A 22,629-nucleotide genomic window follows, 5' to 3' on the forward strand; every position below is an offset into this window, starting at 1 on the left:
AATCTATTTTTAGAAAACAAACAGCTGGCAATACTGATAAAGCATTATTAGAACACATCTTGTGTAAACATGGCTCATTTATTTACTTTAAGCTTTGTTTCATGCAGCCATATGCTGTTGCAGTGTCAGACACGTACAGTGATGAATGTTTTGGAAGGGAGCAGATGATAAAGTATCACTGGCTGACCCAGACAGAGGAGGTGAGCGTCTGAGACAGGGCACACAGAGACAGAGACAGAGACAGACAGACAGAGAGAGAGAGGTCTTTCCTCGTAAACAGGAGGAAACACCATCCACTCCGTCTGATCTGCATCACTGCTAATGCTTTCTGATGTGCTGCAGAATCAACATGCAACAACGCAAGGTAGTAACGGGTGAAATGCACATTTTCAGCCCAGATAGACGGACATTTTCTCCATCATGCACACAAACACATACACAAGCACACACACACTCTGGGGGCCTTGTTAGAGTGTGCTTGCAGGCAGGTTCCAGATGCCACATGCTGGGCTGAGTGGCTGCTGGCTGTGCCAAAAGAGGAAATAGACATCGGACTCAGCATACGCATTTCCACGACAGCTTTGTGAAGCACGTACAAGTATGCACGTAGTGATGCCCAGACAAACAAAGAACATTTCGACAGTGATCTGTCTGTTTTACATTCTGTCTCTAACCTCTTACTCTCTACCTCTCTCCCTCTCCATCCGAGGCTGCCCAGTGATCTGGCTTGTCGGCAGGCAGAGAGTGACGGGAGCTTTGATGTTGAGACAGCATGGTTGTGTGTGTGTGTGTGTGTTACTAGGCGTCTTAGTCAAAAACTACCCTCCTTCAGTTTTTTCACAGTTCCTTCCCGTCACTCTGAGGCAGCTGTGAGAAAACAAGGAGGCTGACAGTGAGGGAGGAAACTGAAGAGGGAAGAAAGAAGACAGTGAGAGAAAAAGAGGGAGAGTCGTGTGGAGAGAGGCAGCGAGTGTGAGGAGAAAAGGAGGTCAGATAGTGGATAATGTTTTATTGCACTGAGTCAGAGAGTGTGAACGCCTGAAGGTTGAAGGTTTCGCTTTGGTTTGACAGGCTGATGATGAATATGGATGGATGGATAAATGCATGGATACATTGATTGAAAAAAGTTGGCAAAGTGTCATGAGGTACATGTGACTTGAAGGTTTTGCTGTTTAAAATAGATTCTTTTAAAGGAGCAGTGTGTGGGATTTAGTGGTATCTAGCAGTGAAATTGCAATCAAGTAAAACTTCTCCAATATGCAAAGCGTAAACTCATTGTTCACAAGAGTTATATTGGGAGCCGAAATATCCACAGAGGTCTCTTTCTCTCCAAAACAAACGGACCAAGTGATTTAAACCAGTAAAAACACTGAATTAAGCAGTTTCACATTAAAATTTGTGGTTTTCTGACACTATTCGGCTGGTTGAGAAGGGGCTGTTATCTACCAGGGCTTGGGGAAAGATTATAGTATGCATAGCACTAGGATGTTTTGCATGCTAAGTATTGCCAAGTCTCGGTTTTTGTCATAATCATTAATATTGCAAATACAAATTAAACTTTTGGTAGCTTATATAATAATAAAATGTTCTTATTCAGTCAACTTCAGTCAATTTTGCTGCAATAAAATGCTTAAAGTGAGAAACGTATCTTTGCTTTGTGCTTTATCTTATTACACAGAGCACATGCATACAAATGTTTCGCTAGGGGGCATTATTTTTAGTTAAAAAAAGAGAATAAGTCACATTATGTTTCTATGTATGTTATTGGCATACTCAACATATCGCAAATTGTTTGAAATCTCAATAAAATAGTGAAGAAAGTATTGGGATATTATCATATGGTTGGGCCTCTGGTGATTCCAGCCTCCTATGGTGGCTGATGCAAAAATGCAAAAATGTGAATGCCCTCTCTTAATTTGTCCCTTCTAGGCCACTGTACTGAAACAAGGTAGTGCAACATTGAGGACTCTGTGAATGAGAACTCACTCCCTATGAAGATATAGATAGCTCATTCTGAGGTAATGAAAACACAACTTTTCTTATTTTCAGGTGATTATAACAAAAAAAAAACAAACTTATTTTATCATATTCCATATGCTCCCATAACCTTCACACTGGACCTTTACGTCTACTTCAGCAACATCATAAAAATATGCTATTGTCGGGACCTTGAAGCCACATGCTGTCATTATGTCTTTTTATTACACAGAAAAACTGAAGCCTTAAAAAGTGTTCAAAAACAGAGAGAAAAAGCAAGGAAAAATCTTGAATTACCAATCTATTTCATTACTTTTTCTGTCAGACAAACCACTGTTGGGCTTGGCCTTTCCACTCACTAGCAGCATGCTTTTTTTTCTCCCTCTAGCGCTCACACTCACTCTCTAATCATCTCTCTTAGAAATGTTGAGGTTGTGCAGTGCCTTTTTGAATGGCGCACTCAGATACAGATTATCAGCGGCTTGACAGCTCCAATTAGTTGGTATTACAGATGGAATAATAAGGTAAAGCCGTACTGTAGGACCTAGATCATTCCTCCTCTCCAATCTCATTCCCGTTGACACTGAGAAAATCCCTTCAGATTTTCATATAAAACACTCCACAGTAGGCTAATCTTACTACAAAGTTGGATATGGATATTTCATCCAAGTGAGTAGCTCTCTGCCTCATCCTCAGATGCTTCTGGCTTCTTCCTTTTTCCTTGTTTGCTGTGATTCATCAAACAGTTAAATTGTGCTTGAGTGTAAACCCAGTTAAGTGCTGATTTCAAAAGTGGAGCAAAAGTCACGTTAACTTCATTTGGCTCCGTCTACCACGCTGTCAGCCTCGCCCCTTCAGCTCTCAGCGCATTACTCAGTCACAGGCCCATGTAGGGTCAATACTAATGCTGTCTTTATCCAATTCAAACTGTGACTGTGCTGGTAAAGCAGACAATTAGCTGCCAGTTTCAGTTAGGAAATAATATTTTCCCTGAAATGTATTGGAAGTTTCTGCACACACACAGAGGGCCGTTATTACGATGATGCTAATCAGAAAACTATCTGGGTGTTGATGTTATTGAATTAAATACCCGATTAAGATTTAAATACCAGGATTGAATTCAATTTCAGCAGTGTGGCCTTGTAGTAGATAGTCACATGGAGAATGACACTTCTCAGAGATCACCTGATCGATGATGTGTGGATAATTAAAATATGCAGCTTGAAATGTCTGTCTGTCCATGCCTCTTTGGGTAAGTAATACATTTTTAACATTTTTTGCCATCTGGACGACTGAAGTAGGGCACAGGAGGAACCCTGGAGACGCTTCAGTAGCTACTTCAGATTTCATGTCTTACATACAGGGATATGGTCGAGTACAGTAAGTCAAGTCCAGGACAAGTTCATGACTGAACACAGTCGAATAAAGGCGCCTATAGATGATAGGAGTTATAGCAACCAATTTCATCTCATCCCTGCAGGTCATATTTTGATGCTTGGGCAGCAGCCCAGGACTTTACTGAAAAGACCCCCGGGATAGTCTTTTGCATGGTATCATGATGAAAAGTGGTCAAGAGAAAGAAGGGGTCCACAGTTAGGTTTGGCCAACAAAACGTCTTAGGAAATATCACAGATGTTACAAAGAACTCCTGGCTTTGCATGGCAACATAACTAATTAAGGTTTGGCAAAGATCACTAATGTCGCCCCAAAACATCTGGCTTTGAGTGGCACAAACACTGCATACAACATGTTTTTTTGTTATTCTTGAACACCGGACACTTGTGTCAAAGTCTTGTGTTTGCTGAGCCCATCCATCTCCAATCCCACACACCCTTAGTGGACTTTCAAGCTCTACACACTTTGTCTGTTGCTCTGAGCATCTAATAATGACATGGATGGGTTTACATTTTAGCTGGTGGAAAAAACAGTGTGTCTCACACAGAAGCTAAATGGTGACTCCCAGGGTGACAAAATATGCCACTTGAGCAGTTTCTATAGGGAGTGAGACCAGGCTGACAATCGTACACGTTCCCTGCATTTCATACTGTGTGAGTCCATAAAAGTCTAAAACATACTGTCTTTGGTTACTGAAGCTCTAAATCTGCAGTTGGTGGATTTGGCTCAGATACTTCAGGGACAATATAAGGCCGATGTTTTTGGCAGATAACCAAAAATGTCATTTTTTTTCTACAATTCTCAATTCGATAAATTTTCGTCAGGGATAGCCCAAAATTTAAAAGGGCCCTGACTCAAGACAGAAAATCATGGTCAAACACACTAAATTCTGTTATTTCAGAGTTTGTGTTTATGTAGCTTTATTTGCAAACAAAAGGTGACCTTCCTCCAAATCTAAGTGAGCATGTCCCACATGCCTGCCATCTGGCTTAGTAAAACTGCAGAAAATCCCACTAAATTACGCCTTTGTTTATCTCCCCAAATAATACATTTGGTGTTCTATACTGAATAATTAAAACACTGAACACTGTCTGGAAACAGTAATTTACAATTACAAACAAAAGCAGAAACACCAAATTACACTGACGTTTTATTCATTTTTGTGGATATGGCATTTTGAGAATATCAAAATCAAAGTTGTACAAAACACAAAACATATGTGTTGTCTTCAAAGGAAACAAAAGTCCTGCTTAATGTTATTGACTAGTGTACGGTATTAAATATTTATAGCACATGTTTAGGGACTGATCGAACCCACAGGTGGCTGTTGAAGCAAATGTTTAGGTCAGTACTTTATTGGAGCTCCTTTTCTGGTACGTTACTGATGAGTAATGCAGAGAGGAAGCCTGACATAGAGACTAAACAAAAGAGACAATGTGTGAGCAGTGAGAGTCCACAGTTCACCACTGGTTAACAATTCAAATGTTAAAGCTAAAACTCTTAAGAAGCCTCAGTCCTTTAATACTGAATTTCCTAATTGCCCTTTCTTATGCTCATTCTGTCTATTTTCAAGTGAATCCTGTGAGCATGTAATGTTACTATTATTACCAATTAGGTTTTGTTCCTTATTTTGCATTAATTATGGCATTATATGAATAATTTTATGCTTATTTCATGTTTATTTTATGTTAGTTTGAAAGGTGTCAAACAAATTAAGTTGTACTATTATTATTTTATTATTTCTAAGTAGTAGTAGTATTAGTAGTATTAGTATAAAAGTTGGCTTGGTAAGACACGTTAAAAACTGAAGAAGAAATATCATCAAGATTAGGGCCTGACTAGGGCATTTGGTCTCATGTTACAGTAGAATGACAAAAGCAATGGAGATTATTGAGCTGTGGTCAACGATCAATACATAATCATATATTCGAGAGGACTCCAGAGGTTTTGAGGCTTAAGTGAGTAATCATGGATTACATGTTTACATTAGAGAGCAGAAAAACAAATCTTTTACCTTTGGCTCTTTGTAATAGTACAAAGTGCTTTGCGTCTTTGTCTCTGTGCCTTTTACATGCCTCTGTAATAAAGAAACATACACACACACACAGACACACGTGCTAAAGCCATGACAAATAACACAATCTATCACAGCCACAGTGAAACATAGGTCTTTCTAGAACTGCTCAATCCCTCTCTGTCTTGGTCAGCGAGGAGGATGTCTCCATTGTTTAATGACACTGAGGGAGGAAATAGTTTCTCTTTGTTCCTCTACAACTCCATTACTGTCTGTATGGGTGTGCAGTACTGTACTGGGCTGACAAGACTGTATCATTTAGTAATTTTAACTGTTTTTTTTCTTTCTTTTTGGCGCTGATCTTATCTTCCCACTCGCTTTTATATAACACCCTCCTCTGCGACTGAGAGGGCAGTGATTTTTAGACAGGCATTTTATGTTTAATGTTAGATTCAGGTGCATGCAGCCACCAAAAGCTCTGTGTCCATACATTGGGTATTATTTGGCTTCCCTCTTGCCATTATTTTATTTTGTCAGGTTCATCTATCTTCCTCTGAACAGTGTTTTTCTGTTGTTCATGCAGGTAATATTCAGCACCGGGGATGTCCACATTGTTAAATCTACCCTGCGTACTTTATAAGTGTTTGATTTCAGATGTGCGGGGTAATTGATGATGGATGAAGCAATCATAAAGAGTCCCCAGCTGGTAAATTACGGCTTATTCTCCGTGGGTAAACTAGGCCATCTGGGATGAGCTATAACTATGAAAGCATACTGGTCCACACTGGGCTAGACAGCAAGGAGATCTCGGCAGTGATTTATTCATGACACAAGTGGGTGAAGAAGAGTCAGCCTTCCTCTCTCCTCCCTCAGCTCCCCCCTTTCTCCCCAGCTGCCTCCGAGACACCATCACATCATCCTCACATCCTCTCTGCTGTATCCCACCGTACTGCCCACATGCCCCCTCCCTGACTTCATTTTCTACCTACTCATATTAATCACATCAAATCACCCAGAGTAATTCATTCTCACTCCCCCTGCATGTACTTAAGGTGTATGAATCGACTGCTTTAACTGCATGGTTATGTAATGTTGGATTTTAAAAGCAGATATATTTAAATTGACCAAAAACTGAATTCAAAAGACTAAGTAATCTACGCTGTGTCATCTTTGAAGTGTTTTATTTTTCTTGAGACTGGCGTACTTTGGCAGTTAAGGAGGGAATCTGCACTCAAGTGAAATTCGGGAAAACCTGCTGTTTATTCTGGCACCATGTTTGGCAACTTATTTAAACAAACATGCATGTGAAGACAATGGTCAATATTGAAATCAACAAAATGACGTATCAGACGATAAGTCAATAGCGTAATAATCGCAAAAGGCCTAGCACTCACATGTAATTACACTAATACCCCTTTTCACACCAAATTCTGCATATTTCAAGGACAAACATTAAAGTGATATCAATCTTCTCACTGAATTCTCAGCAAGAAAACAAAGAAAGCATATTTCCCAAAAGGTCAAGCTATTTCTTCAACTTACATGCAATATATTCATTAAAAAAGATGTCAAGGCCACTTTAAATTGAATTAAAAGCACAAAATGCATTTGCAGTGCCATTATGTTTTGTGCAGCAGCTGATGACAGAATGAATGTATCACCTCTTGTAAGATGTCCAGTTTGTTCTATAACAAACAAACGCACACATACACACATTCAGGTCCAGAGGGTATCTCATTAGTAGGCTCACACCCTCACAGCTGGAGGTTGTCACATTGTGTGTGTACTGTCAGTGACCACAAGGCAGGAGAAACCCTGTGACTGAAGAAACTGACCGACCAGCTCCTGCAGATATACACTGGGGTGTTCCACAATATGCAAGCAAAATAGAAACACATAACATGTACATACTGTGTAAGTCATAATGCCATCCCTGCACAACTCCCACATGCCTCATTTAGGCCTTGGGCAATGCTACTTTCACACCTCAGCTAACTGCAAGCTCAGTAAACAGAGTTCAGACACACAGTGGGTGCATACAATGATAGAAACTGTGGCTAGAAGTCACTGCATGATAACTGATCAATTTCAAATCCATGATTTCCGCTCTTACTCCTTTTCCACCAACACAGAACAAGTTTTGTTCTGGTTTTTGCACCTTATTTTGAACCATTTGGAGCATTTCAATCAAGAGTAGAGTGGTTAAGACCCCCAAAAGTTAGTTCCCAGCAAAAAATACCAAAAATTAGCAGATTTTCCTGGACCTAAAATGCAAACAGTGACAACATCAGCGGTCTTGTAATATTTTATAGGTTGTAGAGAGAGGATGGAGTCTTGTGCTTAATAGTCTTCTTCATCTTCTTATCATTAATATTTGATCTATGCTTTTGAGGGATAAAAACTCACCTGTATCTATAACTAATGAGAAAACAAAAAGCTTGCAGGTTAAGAGACCTGGATACAGCATTGGTGGCAGGGCCCTGATTATTCCTATGAGAGATGCTTAGAGCATGAAGCCAAAATGGTTCAACTGCTGTGTTTGAAATTACCCAGATGACCAGTGTTGCTTTCGCATCACTGGGCCCTTAGAGCAGGCGCACTAAAGACTTACGGCCACCGAGCACAGCCAACTTCCACCTGCAGAGCGGCTGACCTCCAGCTGAGCGCTCCGCTATCTTAAATGGGGATCAAATAATTTTATCTGGTGGCTTTTTTAGATTTTCCAATTGGTATTGGACTAAATGGATTAATTCTTGATAGTGAAATTAATCATTTTGCTGGGGTTATGATATTAAAAAACAAAGTATCCACTCATTAACAGACATCTCTTTCCTAATGTAAGTCTATGAGAGAAAGTCTTTTTGGGCCCAATGGCAATGGAAATTGCAGTACCACTGTTTAGCTACAACAAAAATTGGCTCCAAAGCTTACTGCATTTCCTGGGGGCCTGGTTATAAATGCAGGTCACCATCTTTCTAGTACTATTTACTTGCATCATGTGTTGTTTGAAGAAACCAGTTCAAGAACCAGAGCTAATTTAGTGGAAAAAGGCAGTCTGTTTCAAGTAACCATCCATACTGATCTCATGCTTTTCAATGCAGAAAATGCAGCTTTTAAACAAAAATATGTGAGAGTCAAGCAGTTTTGAAGAGAGGAAACAAGTTTTTCAAAAATGCTGATATCATTGTCAACCTTCACAGACGTAGCTGAGCACTCCCACGCAGCAGCCGTGATTGAAAGCCAACTTCCTGTCAAGGTTCTACACACAGCTGCTCAGGAATTCTGTTTGCCGGTTAGCAGGAAGCATTTATCACCTTCAATCAAAACAATATCTAATGCTCATGCTGTCGCCTGACGAAAATAACAAAACCATGTCGATGACAACACATTTATTCTGTGTCCAGCCTTACAGAGAAACAAAACAAGATATTTACATACCCAACTATTCTCAGGAATCTGAAACAGGATAGTGAAAGCTGGCCCGATGGCTTGGCCTTTTCATTTAATGGGCCATTACATCACTGTTATTTGTACAGTGGACTTTGGACGAACAGCAATAACATCCTGGGATGTGTGTTGCTGAGCGAAGCAGGTGATGGAGCACATATAACCACTGCTGGCTCCTCATTAAAGTCAATGATGTGGGGAACGGATGGTGTGTTGGAGAGAGGATGAGGTAAGAGGTACCCTGAAGGTTTTCAACATGGTAATAAAGGTTGAAATGGTCTGATCATTAATGATTAAAGTTGGCTTGTAGCATTAGACGAAGTAAAAAGCCCACAATGTCTCCGGCCAGATAAATGGCAAGCAAAGAGGCACCTTTTACTTGATCCCAGAGGAGCATGGCATATCATCAAATTAAAACCACACTGGTCCGTCTGCAACAGAAATTGAGTTATCAATATCGATATCGAGCAAATCCCATCAGTCTGGCTGCTCTGCTCTGTAGCTGTGAGAGAAAAAGGAGAGAAAGGCAGAAAGTGCTACTGAAGAGATTTTTGTTCTTACACTGAAACTTGACAAATGTCACAGTTTCACTACAGCAGCAAGGAGATGACTACTTGAGTTATGTAATTATGTGACAGAGGAAACTGTACCGTTGCTGTCACCGAAGCCCCTGGGAATGTGGATCTCATGCACGCCTGTAGGGATTTATTTTAGATGTACACATGTGAGCATTAACTTGCATACGTTCATCCTGTCCTCCCACTCTTTGCTTAACATCTCTCAATCCCCCGTGGTTTCACCTGTCGTGGATCTCTACGCCTCACTCTCTCGTAAAGATCCCAGTCTTCTCCTGTCTCTCATCCATCATCATCCTCTGCCTTCACCTACTTATTCTTCCCAATACACTTCCCCCAGTGCCACCATACCATCTGGCTCAGGTGATGTTGCCTTGGGCTCGCATTACGCTGCTGTCATCCCTGAACCAAAATCTAAAAAGGGGAGCATTTAACATGGTCCTCCCAGTCGGCATACTGCCCTCCACCCCCGCAGCTCTTCTCTGTAGCAGTTTCAAGAGCCCCACTGATAGGGTTGGCCCAATAGAAAGCCACCTGACAGCCTGGGAAAAACCATAAAACCAGAAAAAGGGGAAGCGTAACATTGTAGAATCCCTGCTGGAGTCTGATGGAAATTAGATTTCGCCAACATAATGAGGAAACATTGCAAAATTGAAACTGAAGATATCAGTTAACTGATCAATGACATCAGATTTAATTAGTTTCTCAGCAATTTCCGCTTTTGCAATTCAATATCTGCTCGAAGCGAATACAGCATGATTTAATTTATTCATGGTTATATTATGTATTCATAGCATTTGGTTGAAGTTATGGAAAGACCACAGTCTTGGTCCAATGTAGAAAAAGTCAACAGTTATTTAGAGCACTAGACATGTGATCGATTGACCGAAACCATGATCTTTTCTTACCCTTAACCAAGGAGCTTTTGTTGGTTAAACCTAACTGAACACAGGACTCAGGATGTAAACCCTGTCACCCCTGCACTTTCTCTGCCCACAATCCATCCTGACCAGCTTCCTTTGACTTTCATGCAGTACAAGGACGAAGCACTTTGCTCCCTGGAAAAAAAAAATCCCTAACGTGTCTGTCAGAACGTAAAGTAAGAGGTAAAAAAGCACCTTAGTACTATAAAGACACAATTATAAGGGCCAGCATTGGTCTTAATTTGGCATGTCTAGACACTATTAACTGTCTTAAACCTGGTATTAATATGCATTTTGGGTGATCCAATGGACAGCTCTAAGTCTGGCTGTACCCACCTAACATCAGAATGCGTCTCCACACGTCTCAAGTGGTTACTCGTGATCGAATCTTACCTCTCCCCTGTATATGCAAATAAACATAATTTCATTCATCATATGAGACCATCATATGATTTGGGAGTATGAGCTCTGTGCCGGGGACCAGGCAGACAGTAGACTGCAAAACAGATCTTGTTTAAGTGGAGCAGGGGAGAACAGTAAATTAGGTGAGGACGGCGGAGAATATCAGCAATGGTAGACGGCACTGCAATTCAGAATTAAAATGTTTTAACTTTCACCGCCCTCTGTGATGGAATTTACAACCAGATATTGAGTATGTTTATATAAATTACATAAAATAAGAAACATTTTTTTATTTCAAAATATTTTATTCCAAACTTTCTTAAGAATAAGGTGTCACCATTTTTATTCATTTATTTTGATGGTTTTCACATCCTTGTTTGTAAACTGACCTAATATCATGGAGACACAGCTCAATATTTTGGTTCTATTTATGAAGTTTGTTTTGTTTTTTAAAATGTGTTTTTCTATGTTCATATCCGCACTTAAGAATGGCTTCGGGTATTGTCCTTTAGTGCTGTGTCTAATCTGTGTAACTAACAGCAGCAACAAAAAGTTTGCTGATCTGAGGGGGAGTGGTATCATCAAAGACGTGGGAGAAGCTTTCTTTCAAAGTGGCCCAGGACACATCAGTTTACACACTGCTGAAAGCATGTGGACAGGTGCAGCCCAGATCACTACCAAATGTTGTCCAAGCCATCAGATCTCAAGACACATTGAGGATGCATTGGATGCATTTACATACAAGTACTTACGCTGCCCTCTTGGAATCGGATCAACAAACACACATCGTAATACTGGGTTTAAACAGGGTTTAACACTAGACCATTAAAAGCATCAATGAAAAACACTGAAGAAAGTGAAGCACGTCTCCAGGATGTTTCCCTCACCTGGTTTTCCGGCAGCAGTTTAGCATGAATAGAGCTAAATTGGCAATCTGCTCCACATTTCAAAACACAGCCTCAGTCCTGCAGATACCTGTCAGACAATTTGAATTTTGGAGGAAGCCAGATCCTGCTGTTAAGTGCATCTTCAAGCTGAGAGCCAGCAGAAGGGTCTAAACACATGGCCTTTTTGGGAGCGACTGCAGCTATCTCCTCTGACTAGGATTACACAGTTCATCTTTCATTTCATTTACGTCCTTTATTCACTATTCATTCTTCATCCCGTGGAAGAATCTGGGGTGAGCCATCTGGCCTGGCTCCACTGTGGATGTATTCCTGATCTCACAATACATCATCTGACTCAAACAAACAACACCTGAGAACCAAAGAGACAGTGACGGATGCGGTCCCCCTTTCCTCCTTTTCAGTTCATTAAACTGTGTTTAATAGGTTCTTTTAATTACAAAGACATTGGGTTTTCTGTCGCTGGCACCGTTAAGGTCCCGGTGCAGTCACCGCTCTGAAATCTCACACTGAAATCTTCACTGTTTTCACCCAGCACACAGCTTGCTGTATGCATTTATTGTGTATAAACACAATCAGCCTGAACATCAGACATGAAGAACAGGAATTTACATCATGTGACAAGATGTCTTTTGCCTGCAGCTTTATTGAGGGAATTAGTGTGGGAACAGTTTGATCTTTGTCAATTTTCACACAATACTTTGGGTGTTACAGTCCTTGCATCATGACCTTATTAACAACTCATACATCCATTTCTGTGGTGCTAATTTTTTGGGGAGAACAATTACCAGCCGCTGCATGCGTGACTCATTAATTTAAGCACGGACTAAAAATAAACCAGTGATTTTAACTGTTTACATGCTGTGTTTTTCATACAATCGTATAAGCCAGAGTAGAGGCACTGATGTTAAATAATTGAGAAATCAGGTGAGACAATGCCGCGGTCACAACAAGGTCGCCAGACAACACAGCAAGCGTAAACCACTGTTATTGCTTTTGGTACAGAACAAAAGCTTTTGTTATCCTGCTCTGTTGCATTTAACAGTTGCCATGGCAACGCCGAGCCAGGAGAGGCTTAAGGAGGATCCCAAACTCGATAAAAGGGGTTTCTAAATCTGACAGTGGAACTCTCTATTTCTTCTTTTTTCACTCTTGTTTTCCATTACTGACTCGCGCTGTGGAGTCTTTTGAAGAAGAGAGGAAAAAGAGGCTGAGAGAGCACAACAGAGCGAGATGTAAAGAGCCTTCCGGACGGAGCTGTGGGAAACGGAAGAGGCTGCGGGGTTCAGGCAGTAGCGACTGCCAGCAGAGAAAAATACCAGTAGTGTGGATATGAAGGAAAATTATTACACTGTAGACGCCTCAAAGCAACTGCCGTCTAGGTCACCAAGCAGCCCCGGGTTAAAGATGTTGGGCCTTTTTGCATTCAAATTTGACAGTGATTCAGTGATTTCATTCAGATGAAATGCTATATTCAGTTTAAAAGCACACCCAAAATATTATTCAGCAATCTGGAAGTTTAATTTCCACACAGATGCCTGACCTTTTCTTAATTACAGAAACATTTGACATGTGTTTAATAGACAGATACATGCCGGCTCTGGCTGTTTCTTACAGGGAGAGAAACTCATTTTAAATTGCACGGAGCTCTCACTGGTATCGATTCATTCTCGCCAACAGAACGTAAAAAAACTCACCAAGGCATTTCTTCAAATTGCCTGCTTTTGTTGATGGAGGGGGCGAGTGTGGAGAGAGGTTTGTGGCAGGATGGATGGATAGAGATAAGAGTGGCGAGCCCTTGTTAGGCCTTTTTTGTTGATTAGGTCTGGTTCAACAGCCTTGTTGGTCAGCCGTGGCCTTTCTATTTCTATCTGCGGTCTCTGTGTGATTGTGTGTTTCTGTTTGTGTGGATTGTATTACTCGTATTCATGCTAAAGCCTACTCGAGCGTATAAATGCATGTCTTTGTCTGACAACAGCAGCTGCCTCAGGTTTGTATCCAGAAAGCTGACTTGTGATTAAACCAGCAAGCTATTAGCAATTCACTAAAGAAACTGGGCAGACAGCAAGGGAAGCAGTCAACCAGTGAGCCACACATTCATGCAGGACTCAAACATATGATGGTACATTTTTCTGCTGCCGGGAAGCATGTTAATGGGTTTAAGGCAGGTAGAAATTATTTGCAGCATAAGTCAACATGTCATAGGAGTCACAAGATTTTTTACTGATTGACTGCGGATGTGATCTGGCCGCAATTTGCCACTAAAAGTTAAAATATCCAAAACTTTTAGCTTGGCTGCACTTTGTTGCAGAATCAAACAGCTGCAGCTTGGAACGGCCACTGCAGCTTTCCACTGCACTTTGCCATTGATTGGGGTGTTTTGGGGCTGAATTAGGCTTGAATGTACGTGTTGTCCGACCACATAAGAAGTTTTAAATGACACAATACTTGTGAGAATAAAAAAGTAAGCGCATTTTGCAGGTTTTAGGTTGTGTTGCAGTCAGTCTGCTGTCAATCATTGGGCCTAATTACAGTTGGTAATACATTAAAAATAAGTTGAGGCTACAATTTGTTCAGATATGTCTTTCTGCTTGCCTAGGGCAACATTAAAAGTGGTCTTAGGTTAGCTTAACACAAGGCATGTACCCTTCTCCACTAAATTTTTGTCAGTGCCAACACAAAAGACCTGATCTGATCAGACAATGGGAAAAAACACAGATGACTTCGGGCACCTTTTCTGTTCAAGTTCAAGTTTTGTTCAACTCCAAGTATTAAGGGCATTTCTACAAAAATGCAAGGTACATAGAGTGGAAAATCACACAGCACTCAGCAATGCAAAAGCAGGGTTTCCAGACATTTTCATTGACAAAGTTATAAGATTTTTCCATGACTTTTCAAGACCTCATAACATTTTTTTTTTAATCTTGCCCCACTTGCCAGGCGTCTTTCAAACATATCAGATTCAAGCATAATTTCAGTTAGCTGGCATACATGACAAAAAGAGGGTATGCAGGGAGAAAATGAACAAACATACGAAATGTCACACAACAACACAAGTAATGGCATCATTATGTCATCAGCTACAGTAAATAAATATTCCATTATGTTCGATTACGTGAAACATTACTATGTCATTACACACAACAAAATTCCATGACTTTTTAAAAATATTCAATGATTTTCATGACCATGGGAACCCTGTAAAATGCACTTCGAGTGATTGGAACCTACAGGAGAAACCTAAACCATAATGACTTTCTCATCTTCAGACCCAGTCAACTACTACAGCCTCGTCTTACTACCAAAGTCTAAAAGAACACTGCTTGTTTGTGAACCTTTGTGTCAGATATAGACGCACAATCTGCATAAGATGGTATAAGACCCACAGGGCTTTCAACCAGTTCCAATGTACACCTACTGGTATCAGGCACAGGACTTTGACCAGTGTTCATGTCCTGTGTAAAGCTAAAAGTCAACATTGAGTTTAGGGCGGCCCCTGAAAAGTGAAAGGCTCGAATCACCAGTCGGAGTCGAGCAGTTGCTTTTCTCTGTGCAGTGTACTTCTGGGGACATTTTGGTCCCCAAGATTTGCTGCCGAGTGAGTGCTCTTGGCTTTCATACTCTTCGCAGCTGCAGACATTCACGCAGTGGTGCAGAGAGAGACCCCACACAATAAGGTGAACAGGTGGTGAATTAACAGCTCACTGCAAGTTAATATGACAGTCTCTGGCATTTGTTGTTATCTAGTGTCAGCAAATGTTGTGTGCTTGTGTGCAAATGCTTGTTTACTATATGACATGAGTGCCGCTGTCACACTGACTTTAAAACTTAGTATGGAAACAAAACGAATCAATGCATATTCATACGGAACAGCCAGATTTGACTGGCATAATTCTGAGTCGGGTACAGCCCTAGTTGAGTTATTTTGTCTAGGTAGGTGTTAGTCGCTTTGTGTCAAGATACAACACAAAAAGCTCTTCAAGCATCAAAAACTGATTCATAGGGATGAGATCAAGTGTGCTGTATAAAGTGGGAAGAATGATAGTCTTGGTTTCAGAAAGTGCTTCAAATTCCGACATCAGAAAAGTGTTAAAGGAGGGGGTTCCTGAAGCTCTTTGACCATCTGACAAATACCCTGATGAAGCATACCGTCCTCACATATCTACCCTATAGCAATTTGGAGATCAAGGGAGTTTCAGAGAGAGAAAGAAACACTCCTCCTTCACACCTCCTTCGCCCCTTCCTTTCCATCTACTCCTCTGTCACTCCCCCAGCTCACACCTCACTCACACTTCTCTGGTCTTTCCAGCCCTCTCTATTTCACCTCCTTCGCTACCATCCATATCTCTCCCTCCCCTAGCTCCTCTTCTTTTTCACCTCATCCCCCTCTCCTTGCCTCCCTCAGTGGAACGAGAGGAACAGAGACAGTTCATCTGAGAGTGATGGAGCTCTGACAGGCTGATCCCTCTGCCCTCTCCCCGGGGCGTGCAGCTGTGCCCAGGCTCTGCGACGCCTACCTCCCCAAACACACATCCACACAGGAACGGCAGGAATACACCCACCTACACACATGCATGCATACATTTATAGAGGTACCGAGGGAGCACACATGTGCACTTACTAACTCCTCCACACTCTGATACAGCACATGTGCATGTGTGCGTGTACGGCTTTATATAAGCCGTCACATTTCTAAGCTGCATCCAGGATATGCTGCAGAAATGAGGAACGTCAAGGAGGTGATGTGATGGGGAATCACAGGGTACAGGATATTTTTGGCCTATTTATGTCAGAGAGGGGCTGTTAACTTTGGTGATTAACACAAAAAAGCCAATAGCACTATCAAGAGTCACTGTTTGGTTTGTCTGGGCTACTGTGGAAACATGGTGGTGCAACATGGCAGACTCCGTGGATGACGACCGGCTCCCGATGTACATATAAACTCGTTCTAAGGTAGCAAAAACACAACAATTGTTATTTTTAGGAGATTATACACTAAAGAAAACTTATTTTCAGTCTATGCCAATATATTCCCATAAATCCTACACACGTCACAAATATTCAATTTATGATGATTTAAACAGAGAAAATCATCAAACTTTTATATTTGTGAAGCTGAAAATAGGTAATCATAAACACTTTCAGATTATATTCGAATTGATCAACTAATCCATTAATTGTTCCATCTATTTTCAGCACTTTGCTGTATTTATTGCATTTCTCCCTAAAGCACACACTTTTCTCCGCACACTCTCCCCCAAACAGCCCATGTAGCATTACCTACCCCTCTTAAGGATTTGATCTGTGCCAAGTCCATTAGCCTAATCTGAAAAACAAAAGCAGCACTTCGTTTGCTCTCCACACACACACACACACACACACACACACACACACTTTACATCTTCCATCAGCACATTCACCAGTGCCCTGCTGTTATCTGGGGGATGTGATGTGCCATTTCTCTTTGAAGGCACTGTCACAGAACGGCTTATTTCACCAGTCCTCCAGACGCGGGGCTCTCTGTCTCTAGCAGGGTTTTTCCATCCAAGACAAAGAGCAGAGCCGCCCGAGCTCGGCTGCCTGGCTGTCTCATTAGGAATAAGACAACAGAGGCAGCACAAAAGAGACATGTATACAGTTGAGTGAAAAGTGGATGGCTGAGCTAAAGTCATCTTTTTACTCTTTTTTTTTTCTGTCTATTTTTGCGGCTGATCCATCGCATTAAAAGTTCTGGCTTACATGTCACTTACAGAAAATATATAGCAACAAGTAAATGAACTCTCTGTGTCGCTTTTAGCTGTTTTGTAAGTGTGAAATATACTGCAAGAAGTGGCAGCAGAATATACTGACTGTGGAGAAATATGATCAGCAGCAGTGGCTTATTTGTGACAGAATTTCGGTGTTTCAGTGAGACCACATTTCTCAGCTGTCTCCCTCCATCAGTATGTTTGACAAAAAAAAAAAAAACCAACAGCTCTGCTTAGGTTTTTCCTGACAGACACAACTTACACAATCCTTACACAATCATCCGAAGTGTAAACATACCGCACATCTTTGCAGTTGAGGGCGGCTTATTTTCGGAAGACATAAACCTGGAAAAACGATGGTGTTTCTAAAGCATTGGCGTGCCAGCATCTCTTATATAACGGTGTGTTTACTTTGCTGAGGAGATTTATTTGGGAGAAGCCATTGAAGTGGGCAATCTGTTTGCACTTCTCTCTCTCTGTCCATCATCTAACTTGTAATGTCAGGCTCACACAATAAAAGTTTACTCTGTCTGCTCTATAAGCTTGTATATAAATGTACAGAACAGTTATGTAATTCTCTAGATGAGGGTATATGGTGTGTATTTGTGCTGCCTTGATATTATAAGCATTTTCTCTCTTCCTTAAGTCAAGAAGTTGAATTTTGTTGAGCTTAGTTATAGTTGTTAGGATTCTGGAAGTGAGATACTTCCATATAAGTCTCCCAGGGGTCTGTCTTTGTCTTGCAGGCATATTTTTCTCCCTTATTTCTATCTTCTTTTGTGCAAGAAAACTGTTCTATGTCCACTTTAACTCCACTAAAACCCAACAGAGCACAGAGAACCAGATGTCCAGAGACAAGAGTGTACTTCATGCATGCACAAACCCACACACGAGTACAACTATTCGATAAAAAGCTTTCTCTCGACCCAACAGCCGCTTGTGCGTGCTGGGAATATATGCGACCGAATTCCTGTTAATACCGAGTGTGTGTTTGTGTGTCTGCGTGTTATGTAAACCTCATTATCTCTATCACTACATCAAATTCTTATCATTAAGCCTCTCTAAGATCATAGAGCATTTGGAGACACATCAAAGTGCTACACACACTGTCAAACACACAAATGCACACACACGCTCGACTTAAACGCACACACTGACGAGCACAAACACAATATGTTGTTTGGCACTGATTTACGAGCCTCGTCATAATCGCCATAAGTCTGGGACCTTCAGTCAAAAGATGTTTGATTGTATCCTTGAGCTCCCCCCCACCCCCCCGTCACAGCGGCTGCCTCATGAAAAATATATTTCTGTTCTGGCCACCAAGTTCACCAGTCCACCCCCTCTTCACTTCACTCTCTCTCTCTCTCACCCTCGACATCTTTCGCTCAGAGACTAGTTGCCATGGCTACAATCATTAACACATCTGGCATAGTTATGTGGTACGCGCATGCGCACAGTGAGTCATAGATACACATGGACACACGTTTGCACAAGCACACACACAACAAACAACATACATATGTAGAAAGCATTAATATGCATCGTTTTGCTGTTTTCGGCTTCATGGCTGCAGTCTGGAGCTTGTGTGGGAGAGATAACGGGCCGAGGCGTGTTGGGGAAAATACATCAACGGAGAACTTTTGGTCTCAGTGATAATCCTATTGGTGAATTTAACCCAACCTCCTTTATCTTAATCCGTTGGGTAATGGAGTTGATGTTGAGAGGAATTGAGTCTTCATAATATTTGGATGTTTCCAAACTATAATTTAACACTCGGCCTCAATATTAGTCAAACTTCATTGTGTCTAGTCTGTATAATGAAGAACACCAACACTGGATTTCTGAAGCTGATACTGATGCTTAAGAGTTTAAAAATCTGAGATCTGATTGTTTGAATATCATCACTGTCAAATATAAACCTAAGTACGCTGTATTCACTGAAAATCCATGCACCTCATGCATATAAAGTAACCTCTTACATTAATCTTTCCATATTTATTCCTGCACCCTTTTGCACTCTGCACCATCACACTACTGACTGTCTACGAATGTTATTAATTTCATGAATGGTAGTTTAGGAGCGGTGTGTAGAATTTAGTGGCATCTAGCAGTGAGGACTGCAAATCGCAACCAGCTGAAACTTCTCGTGTGCCAAATTTGAACTCCTGATTTCAATCGTTTCAGTGTTCATTGTTCAACAGGTTTTTACTGGGAGCCAAATTATCAGCAGAGGTTTCTTCCTCTTCAAAATATATTGACCAGGCGATTTAAAGCGGTAAAAACACTGATTTAAATGGTTTCATGTCAAAATTTTTTTTTACCAATGCTGTTGGCAAAGAAGCCACTAACGCAAAAATGCCAATAGCCTTAAGTGGAGTCAGTGTCGGATTGTCTGTTCTGGGCTTCTGTAGAAACAAGACAGTGCAACGTGGCGGACTAAAAAGGACCGACTCCCTATGTAGATCTAATGGGCTCATTCTGAGGTAAGGAAAACACAATTCTTATATTAAAATGATTATACACTAAAGCAAACATACTTAATGTATTACATTACATTCTGTCAATACATCCCTATAAATCCTACACATTGGACCTTTAATTGTTTAGATTTCACCTTTGTTCAGCCTTTATTTTGTCTTAGTTTTTAGCTGTATTTCTATTTCTGTGTATATACAATGGTAGTAAAGAAAAACTGGAGACTAATTCCTTGAAAGTGTTAACGTACTTGGCAAAGAAGGCTTATTCTGACTGGAGACACAATTCTATATTATATAAGTTTAAATTTATATATTATGTTCCCATACAACAATTTTTCATCACTTATCAGCTAATACGCTAAAATCCCTAATGACATTGGCCTGGAACATGTGAGGGTCTGGCTCCATCATGCATATTTTGATTTCATAACATCAAACAAACTGCCATCATGAAGTAAATCCCCTGAATATATACTTGCCTGTAAATAAATATTTATATCTGCACTTTCTTTCTCTTTGATAATTTTTATTTCATTCATACTGTCACTATCATTTTTATCAGTTTGGTTTTGAGGTGAACGGTTCAGTTTGTTCACATTTATTAATTTTCAGCAAACCCTCCACCACTAACTGTGTCACGTCTTTTTAAGTCAACATTCATTTCTGAAGTCAACGGTTTGAACATTGTGTCTCTTGCTGTCATTAAGCAGCCGGGCTGACAGCTCCACCACTGAGGGTGACACATATCACAGCAGCTATAAATTATTTAATGGGAAACACAGAATAAATTTAATTCTCAATAACGGATTCACTCAGGCTTGTAAAATGTATAGTAGCTATCCGCTGCTTCTCTGCTTTGCTTTGGTCTTTCCCCGTCCAGCAAATCCCTGATCTCAGGGGCCACCACGAATGTAGCATCAACCCCAATCCGAGCTCAAATGGGGTGGAAAACACTCCTTGTGTGTGCGTATGTGAACAGGGTGTATTTTGTGACACTGTTAGTGTATGATCAGTGGCTTTCAGCACAAAAACACATTTATCATAGGCTCGCCACACTGACACAACAGCATGGGAGGTGCAGGAGTGGGCCAGAGACGTGCTTTAATAATGCTTACACCACAAAGCTGGAGGTGTTTAACTGTGAACCACAACCCGAAAATCAAATATAAGTACACACATGAGAGTGCAAACATTCCACTTCATAAGTCAAAACATGTTTCTGTGGCTCCGAGCACCTTCAATTAAAAACCACAATAACAACTCCTGAGGAAAACAACAAGACAGCTATGCATACGTTACAATCAATGCATGTGTTTCTCACACACACACACACACACACACACACACACAGCTGTGGAGGAGTTTGACAGTACACCAGATGCCTGTGCGGTGCGTGCATTCAGCTGCCCCCACCCTAACCCCCGAGGACATCCCCTTACACACACACTCTCCTTCTACTTTACATACCACTGCTCCCCCAGCCAATCACCCTGAGCAAAACAACCAGACCGACCAGTCGCAGCGTCAGGATTATAATAATAACCGGTGACTGACAGACGGCTTTTCAATGGGCTTTGGTAGCATTCCAGGTGAGGCTAAACAAATATTTCTTCCTCATGTCAGAGCCACATGCGAGTTCATTGGAGAAAAATGTAAAAAGCCTTCACAGAAATATCCACAAAAAAAACAGCCAGGTGTGCTTTAAATATTCTCTTACATAATAAAAACCCACTCATTTTACACTTATTGAAACATGCTCATGAATCATGACTTGATCAGAATGCATGATCAAACAAGAAAAATCCACAAAAACACACCTTCAGTCACTTTCTAATGGGTTTTTCAGCCTCACCCATTATTCCCACCTCACCCAACAACCTCGCACTTCCCATTCAAACATCTTTTGCTGAGCCGAAGCAACAACTGAGCAAAAGCGAGCATGCCAAGACAAAGAAAGCGCTTCCTCTCTCTCATACCTTTTTGCCTTTCTTCTTGCGATGGGCTGCTTTCCCGCCGCCTGCTTTCTCCTTAGCTTCCTCACTCATGTTCAGAGATATCTCCCCCTGTTCCTTCTCCTCTCCTCACTTTTTTTTTTAATCCAGCATGTAGGAGCTTGTGGAACGGAGCAACGAGCAGCTGCTGTCTTCACTGGTGAAACGTTGCCACAGAAATGTCCATTTAGAAGCAGTGAAGGAAGGATTGTTCCATGCAGAGTGGGAGTGTGCGCGTGAAGAGAGAGGAGAGACTGGGAGGACTGTACTGATGCTCTCACCCTCCTCCTCCTCCTCCTCCTTCTCCTCTTCTTCCTTTCCACGCTCACAGACACACACACTTGCGCGCTGAGGTCCACTCCCACTTGCTGCTTTTTGCCGTGCGCAATTGGCGACTCTCTCCGGCGCACTCAGAGGCAGGGTGTGGAGGCAAGAGGAGAGTGGAGAGAGAGAGAGGCGGAGGAGGAAGATGAGGAGGAGGATGTGTGTGATGAAGAGAAAATAGAGAGAAGTAGACTGAAGGAGTGTATTCCTGGCTGGATGTGGTGCTGCCTACCTGAGGCTGAAGACTGGAGACACTCTCCCAAAAGAGACACAAAAAAAATGGGAAGAAGATACAAACAAAGAGAAAGAGACAGAGAAAAGAAAGAAAGAAAGACAGATAAGACTGTGAAATTGTGTTATTGGTGTTAGTGGGAGAGAGACAAGCCAGGGGCATGATCCTGTCTCTTCACTCTGCCGGCTAGATGATTTCTGCTCCCTGCTCAGACGCT

At 41.3% G+C, this 22,629-nt stretch overlaps 1 protein-coding gene across 1 annotated transcript in view; it reads right to left on the minus strand.

Annotated features, from left to right (window-relative positions):
• The window catches only part of LOC121955007 (ankyrin-3-like), a 167,860-nt gene extending 145,680 nt beyond the window's left edge, over positions 1-22,180 (minus strand). Inside the window, exon 1 of the mRNA XM_042502782.1 lies at positions 21,842-22,180. Coding sequence (XP_042358716.1) covers positions 21,842-21,910 — 69 coding nt within the window. The 5' untranslated portion in view covers positions 21,911-22,180. The remainder of the gene's footprint in view (positions 1-21,841) is intronic.
• Between the last annotated feature and the right edge of the window lie 449 nt (positions 22,181-22,629).

This window comes from Plectropomus leopardus, chromosome 15, assembly GCF_008729295.1.
Source record: "Plectropomus leopardus isolate mb chromosome 15, YSFRI_Pleo_2.0, whole genome shotgun sequence".
Classification (NCBI taxonomy): domain Eukaryota; kingdom Metazoa; phylum Chordata; class Actinopteri; order Perciformes; family Serranidae; genus Plectropomus; species Plectropomus leopardus.